This window comes from Phymastichus coffea, unplaced genomic scaffold (genome assembly GCF_024137745.1).
Source record: "Phymastichus coffea isolate CEN01 unplaced genomic scaffold, Cenicafe_Pcof_1.1 PCOF00042, whole genome shotgun sequence".
Lineage (NCBI taxonomy): Eukaryota > Metazoa > Arthropoda > Insecta > Hymenoptera > Eulophidae > Phymastichus > Phymastichus coffea.
This window is the reverse complement of record NW_026706853.1, coordinates 1,004,968-1,012,801: the sequence shown is the minus strand read 5'-3', so window position 1 is coordinate 1,012,801 and position 7,834 is coordinate 1,004,968. Positions and strand designations below refer to the sequence as shown.

Sequence of the window (7,834 nt, the reverse complement as noted above, 5' to 3'; positions counted from 1 at the left end):
GCCTATACCGGGAATCGAACCCAAGGACTACATACTTATACCCTTTTTTGTTAAGACTCGAACTATCAAAATGGTTTAAAAATTGTGAAAATGATTTACTCATTACTTTTGCAAATATCGTTCTGATAGTATGAGCTGTTGTCCGAATAATTCGGTCTTATTTAAATAAAACTCAATTAGCAATTATAATTTATAAGAGTTGAATATATACAATAAATGACTTAGAGTGCTTGTCATTGTAATAGACATATCAGAATACATTCTTGTGATCGAAACTAATAAGAAGAGGACCAGACGTGCGTGAAATCGATTTAGATGAAACTGTGGGAAATTCTTCCTTATACAAAATAAGAATACCCGTGTTTCGCCGTTTTATCCAATGGGCTTTTGTTTAGTACTTATGAGGCTTTTTATACCATACATTGAAAAATGAAGGCTCTCTTTGAACTAAAATAACTTTCGGGGAAATACATCTGCTGCAATTTGGAGGCAACCAAAAGAAAGCTGAGATCAAACGCTTGTACTTGAAAAAAAATTTGTGAAAAAAGATTGGTTGACCTATACCCGTACGGTCCAATGAAGTAGTCAGTTTCTTAAAAAAATTTTCCGTCCCCAATGTAGCTTTACTCATACCGGATGAGCCGGACACAGGCGTCATACGCCGTATAGAAACACATCATACCTCAAGCTATTATAAGTCGATCAACCTACAATGATAGCTTTTCGCTAGTATAACCTTGTGTCCGGGAAATCCGGTGTCGTATAATGGACAAAGTATCTGCGGTGAAAATATGGTACAATAGGTCCTGGTTCAAAAGCATAAAATACCTCGTTACTTTCATCATAACAGAATGTATCGACCTAGTTTTATTGATCAGAACTTCTGATTTCCACATATGCCGGATCAGCAGGACACAGACAAATCAAGCTGATATAATACAATAAGGTTCGTTTAATATGTATGGTTGGAATATATATGTGGCGATCGAGAGATTTAAAGAAACTTAGTATCTTTTATTATGACACATAATTTTAGCAGAGTAATGGAAACACACAAATTAAGATGAACGGGGCATGTAGCTAGAATGGGCGATGAAAGAACTGCTGCAAGAACGTTGAGAGCTCAATCGACAACCGACTAGTACAAGCCGTTTAGGCAGGCTTCGAAATGGATGGCAGAGAAATGTAGGAGATAATTCTAATAAATTAGGGTATGTATAATGGTGCAAGATGTATGGAAGATCAAGATAGAAAGGTTCGCCGGTCTCGGATAGATGAAGTTATGAACTTTCAAGTTTCCACAGCTGATTAGTTTTGTTACATTTATATGGGTGGCTACTTAGGTAACGTTCTTGAGATCGATTTCTGTATTTCAAAATAATTAAATAATTGACCCCCTAGACTTTAACCTTACGGGGGATAAGGCAATAGCCGGATGAGTTTGAAGTTCGTAACATTATTCAATAACAAAAAAATAAAAAAAATAAAAATGCTAAAAAAATTTTTTTTATGGCTTCTGATGGATAATATAGTGATATATATCAAGATAATATGCCACAAGTACATATATCACCCTTGGAACTACCCTCAAGGGATTCCATTACTTGACAGACTACCACGGGATAACAGTCGGTACATTTTATTAACAACAAATTTTTTAAGGAAAGGTGGTTTTTATACATTATAATGGTAAAATTTATATTAACACCAAGTATCGCCCGTCGCATCCCCAAAGAACTACCCCTACACCAACTTGAATCCGACTATTTCATGGATCTTCAAAGTTTTAATTACGGCGTTCGTTATTAACAAAATATTTTTGGACCAAACTTTTTTTAGTTTGTAAATATTGTTAATTTCTAGGTGATGACCAAGTTTCGCCCGTCTCATTCCCTAACAACCACAACTACAGTCATTAGTAATCGGCTATTTCATCGATTTTCAAAGTTTTTATTACAGCGTTCGTTATTAACAAAATATTTTTGGACCAAACCTTTTTTACTCTGTAAATATTATTAAGAACTATCTGCTGACCAAGTGTCGCCCGTCGCATCCTCTAATAACTACCCCTATACCAACTTGAAGTGACATTAAAGAATACGCAAGCTTATACGAACTTGCACCGATACCTTTATCACTATTTGATGAGAACGGTTTGCGGAAAACCAAAAAATCAGAGTTTTTTTCAAATTTTTTAATTTCACAAGTGCTCGCTAACGAACAGGCTCCGATTATCCATGTAGTAGATGGCGATTTTTTACTTCATAAAGTTATATGGCCTTGCAATTTCAAAGTATCTAAAATTATAAGTAATTACGTTGCATATGTCAAAAGGCATTTCACTCAAAACAGCTATGTTGTTTTCGACTGCTATCCCGAGGATGAAGCTATGTCGACTAAATCAGTTGAGCGTTCTCGGAGACAATCAAAAAGTATTGGACGCGACATAGCTTTTGACACGAATACAACGATTCTCGTTAATCAAAAATCATTTTTGAGCAATGAGAAAAACAAAACGAGGTTATAAATATGCTTTGTATATTTATAAATGAAGCGGGATTTAGAACTAAAGTTGCTTTCGAAGACGCTGACAGTGTAATTGTAAATACTGCAATCACAGAAGCTCGATTTAATTCAGGTAGTAACGTTATCATAGTAGGTGAAGACACCGATCTATTAGTCATTCTTTCTCAACTTGCACAAAACATGAATAATATCTATTTTCCAGAGAAATGAAAGGTTCAAAATCATCTGAGTTATATAGCTGTAATAGTTTTAAATATAAAAATTTGTAAAAAAATTGTTGGATTTTTGCATGCGTTTTGCGGTTGCGATACAACCTCTTGTTTATATAATCTTGGCAAACATAGATTATTTGATTCATTCAAACCAGAACGACTGTCGGAACTCGCTTCAAATTTTTACGACGCGAATGCGACTCAAGAAAAAATATCAAATGCAGCGTATGAATTGATTATTGGATTATATAGCAGTAAGGCTGAAAAAATAGTTATAGCTAAGACAAATAATTTTTCATTAAGCGATTTACGTTATTTACATTACAGTAAAGCTAAAAAAAACAAAATTCGCGTTAGAACAATTGCCACCGACAGAAGGATCCGCGAAACAGCATGCTTTTCGAGTTTTTTATCAGCTACAAATTTAGTTGGGCAACAAAAATTTACAAGCTACCGACTGGGGTTGGCAAATTGAAAATAATCATTTAAAACCAATTGGTACTACTGATCCGCCAATTCCACTTAAATTGCTCAATCAAATTTCATGCTCGTGTAGCAAAAAGAGTTGCGTCGATAACTCATGCACTTGCAAAGAATATGGATTACGTTGCTCTAATTTATGTGCGAACTGTCATGAAGACACCTGCGCCAATTTAGATGTTAATGAAAAAACGACTGCGTCCACGAGCGAGTATACCCTGGATGATGAAGCGGACGATCATTATTCCATGGGTGACAATATAGAAAATAATAATGATGAACTTGATAGCGATGTCTTTGCGGGTAGCAATCAATATGATGAAACGATTGATTATATAGCGACGATGAATACTGACGAAAATTACGATGAAGAGTTTGCGACGCCTTTGTGTTGCAGGATCGTCGAATTACCATTAGAGAAGTTGCTGATGATATCGGTATCTCGTTTGGTTCATGCCAAGTAATTTTAACGAATATTTCGGGTAAGAGACGTGTGTCAGTGAAGTTTGTTCCGAAATTGCTAAATTGTGACCAAAAGAACGGTCGCATGAGAATCGCTCAAGAACTGTTGAATAATGTCGACGACAACCCAGATTTACTCAAAAGAGCCATAACAGGCGACGAAACATGGGTACATGCTTATGACGTCGAAACTAAGGCTCAATCGCCCTAGTGAAAGTATTCTGGATCACCAAGATCAAAGAAAGCACACCAAGTTCGATAAGATGTCAAGGTGTTGCTTACTGTTTTCTTTGATTATCATGGTATAGTGCATCAGGAGTTCTTACCACAAGGTTGTACAGTTAATAAGGAGTATTATAAGTTATGTGCCGTTTGCGAGAAGCAATTCGAAGTAAATGTTTACGGAATTGTGGGAAAAGAATTCATGGCTTTTGCATTACGATAATGCACTTGCTCATTTATCGTTGCTTGTGAGAGAATTTTTGGCCAAATCCAACACTACAATCATGCCTCAGTCACCATATTCATCGAACTTAGTCTCCTGCGACTTTTCTTTGTTCCAAAGCTCAAGAAATCTATGAAAAGACGGTGTGTTGTAACGATTGAAGAGATAAAGAATGCATCTCTGGAAGAACTCAAGGTTTATATTAAAATGTGATTATCAGAACTGCTTCGACGATTGGAAGAAGTGTTGGCATAAGTGTATTTTTGTATTTGTATTATATCCGAGGGGGATTACTTTGAAGGGGAAAATATAAATATTGATAAATAAATAAATATTTTTTTGTATAATCATAAAGTCACCTTACTTTTTGATCACACCTCGTATGTACATACATTATTTATTTCCAAACAAATCTATCATTTGTAGATCCACTACATACCCTCATATTTAAAATATTGTAATTGACGTCACAAATCTAAAAGATAAATAAATATAAATTGTATGATTAAAATATCCAATTATTCTTATCAGTTTTACCAAAAAAAGCTCATGCTCACTGTTTGCACACAAAAAGAATGTTCGTGCTTGTAATTCAAGTATGCTTCTTCGTGATCCACAGGACCACGAATTTTTGGGAGGGTACAGTCTATGGCACCCAGTACTCCAGGAAATCCCAAGCGCTCTTCGAACCTGTAATAGTTATAAAATATTCAGACATTTGCAAAATTTTATCAACAAATAATATAAAATAGTATTTATATACCCTTGCTGGACAATCTCACGTTCTTCTCTTATCGAAGGGAACTTCACAAACAAATTAGATAATCGAAGAATAGCAGGCACTACATGGTGAAGGTATTTGCTAAAAGTTATTTGGCTCATCGGATGATATAAATCATAACAAGCTCCTTTTTGGTAGGAACCTTCAGCAAGGAAGCGAAGAACTGCAAGCACTTGAAGATGTGGTGGTATTCCTCTTGAGTGATCTTCCAAAAATGGTCTCAATAACTCAATAAGCTCTATCGCCACCCAAGGATACATTCTATAGCATTGTTGAAAAATATGATCTCCCATCATAAATGGAAACATTTTTTTGGACCAGATCAGTTTGTAGGGCTCAAAAAACCCTATAATTGAAAAAAAAATGTCTCTCTAAGTCAAAAATTGACCGAGATATCGCGGGAAAACCGAAAACCACGTATAGGGACTTTCTGGGGTCCCTAATGCGTTTTAGGTTCTGAAAATTTAGGGATCTTGGCCATTTTCCATGCTGAATATCGGGGTTCAATTGGTTTCCCGGATCATTCAAGGGCACTTTTGACCATCTTACCCGGCTAGACCCTTTGGAAGAATACTCAACGCACATATTATGTCATACACTATTGAAGTAATTGATTGCTCCGTTGTTTTGTTACGTCTCGTGCATAAACTACGAATAGCAAATGTGCGAAACGTACCAATATAGTACTAGTGGCTGATTGAGGCTCACAAGTAATGAATAATATACGATGTATGAATAAGAATGAATGTATTTATTTATTTTGTTATACTTACAGTTTTTAGAGTACTTTCCGTATTGTAGATCTTGATATTTGGATGGGTTCAATAATGTAATTGCACGTTCTCACTTTTAATGGATCGCGTATTTATTGAAATCAAATAATATAGTTTGACAAATAATAGTTGAATAGTTAGCCAAATTGTCGAACAGGCTTGCACGCGACTGTAGTGTCGATATGTAGAGTTTTATTCGTCAATTGTCGAACTGACGTGTACGGAGTAACGATAATTGCTGAATTACCTCTCGAGTGGTTCATCTTATATACATAAATTTGTGCTCAATAAATCGCTGATGTTTCTTGTGTAGTTGAGTAATTTTCTTTTTGAGTTCATTGTGTGTTGTGTAATGCTGAGTAGGGTCTTTGTGTTTTGCTGCCGTATCGTTTTCTGGTGGACGTGTATATAGTTTTAATTTTGCGAAATTCGGGATTGCACTTTTAAAGAATGTAAATGAGTAAAGATACGTCTTGAGACGTAACACCTCGGGGCATAAGATATTGCAAATATGTATTAATTGCAATGGTTGGTTTTCGGTGAAGAGATTATTTCGTTATGTGCATTTCCGAGTTTCGGAAGTGTTGGAATTTGATTGCGTCGGTGGGATCATTTTTCTGCAAGGTGTACAAATTATTTGGTATATAAAGGCTGCGTCGCTTCGATAATTTACAAAGTGTTCTCTGCGCTTGTGATCAGAATTCAACATGTATGGGTTTTCTAGAAAACGCTGTTTGATGGTTTGCGTAAGTATTTTACAATTTGATTTCTTATTCATTTTTATTATTATCATTGTATTTCTTTGTTCTAGTTTGCGGATTGGCAGTATTCTCGTGCGGTAAAAAAGGCCAGACGGGAGGGCTTGCCTTTACCGGTTGCACCTAGGCCTGGGACCCGAAAATATGTGAAAATAGATGTAAGTGTTTTACAATGTATGTTTGTATATTGGTATATTGATATGTCTAATTAATTTGTTTCCTATTTGCTTGTTAGTTTCAGAGATGGCAGTTGGTGCGTACTCTGAGGCATTGCGATCGAGTGACGCAGACGGCCTTTTTCTTGGGGGAGTATGGTCCGGATGAAGACACTTGGAATTTGCGCGAATTATTTTTTTATGATTTATTAGTGTATTGTAATGGTTTTCGTCGAGTGTGCGTGGAGGTTTTTAGTAAGTTTTACAATGTAGTTGTAGGTCCTAGTGTAGATCATCGATACAATTGTAATTGTATATAAATGTAAATGTAGACATAATTGTAATTTATATATATATATTATAATGTAGTAAATATAATGTAATAAATATATATATTATAATGTAAAAATATATTTTTCTTTTGTTTTTTTTTTCTTATAGCGAGCATCTCGCTTCCCTCCCCGCTTAAAATGTAGCAACATTTGAGGAGTGTCATGTCTGTATTAGTCCAATTCTAGTGAAAACAAATGATTGTGTGTAGTTGAAAGAGCGGTTTGATTGTTGAAGCTAAAAGGTGGTCTGTTTGGTAGAGGAGGTGGTGTTATGCATCTAGGTGTTGAGATGGGTATTGTGGGGATAATCTTGATTTCTTGTAGTTCTATATGTTCTTTTTTGTCATTGTCTGTTTTGTTTTTGCTTGGTTTCTCGAGTTTGATGAGGAGGTGTGTAATCGAGCTGAAGATGGCTCCGAGTAGGTGGAGCGACCAGCCGAAGATTGCGTGTAGTGCATATCCTCTAATTATTGTATCTATTATTAATTTCATTGTGTTTATTAAGATCAATGTCATAATTATAACTGAAGAGACTGATCCGCAAGTGATCATTTTGTTTATGATCATATTCCAGGTGCTGACTGCAATGTTTTTTATGGTATTTTCTGAGAAGATGCTCCCACTCGTTGTCGCGTCTCCTGTTATTTCTCTTGCTATGTCGTTGAGTATTGATGTTCTCTCCATAGGGAACATTATTTGTTGTTGTAGTTCGTCTAGTTCGTCTTGAGAGTATACTCCACTTGTTGCTAGTGAATTTATTGCTTTGAAATTCCATCCTATTTTTGTGTTAGGTCTGAGTGTATTTGGTGCTACGCATGGTTGAGGTTTGGGTGTGAGTCTTACCCATTCTTCTTCGAGTTTGTAGTATGTTGGGACGAGTGCGTTGCAGTTTATCTGTTCCCCTTTCTTT

The 7,834-nt window shown here is 35.7% G+C and overlaps 1 protein-coding gene across 1 annotated transcript; it reads right to left on the bottom strand.

The window, feature by feature from the left end:
* Positions 1-4,522: 4,522 nt before the first annotated feature.
* Positions 4,523-5,214, bottom strand: LOC131664168 (putative nuclease HARBI1). Its single transcript, XM_058935057.1, has 3 exons — positions 4,889-5,214; positions 4,683-4,815; positions 4,523-4,600 (listed from the first exon to the last, which is right to left on the bottom strand). Exons 1-3 carry the CDS (start codon positions 5,212-5,214, stop codon positions 4,523-4,525), a joined length of 537 nt encoding a protein of 178 aa, XP_058791040.1.
* Between the last annotated feature and the right edge of the window lie 2,620 nt (positions 5,215-7,834).

Excerpts from the sequence above, each read along its gene's own strand:
- LOC131664168 (XM_058935057.1), bottom strand. The coding sequence starts at position 5,214 with ATGTTTCCATTTATGATGGGAGATCATATTTTTCAACAATGCTATAGA. Across the intron at positions 4,816-4,888 it reads CGTGAGATTGTCCAGCAAGG|GTTCGAAGAGCGCTTGGGAT; the intron begins GTATATAAATAC and ends TAACTATTACAG. Across the intron at positions 4,601-4,682 it reads ATTCTTTTTGTGTGCAAACA|ATTTGTGACGTCAATTACAA; the intron begins GTGAGCATGAGC and ends TTTATCTTTTAG.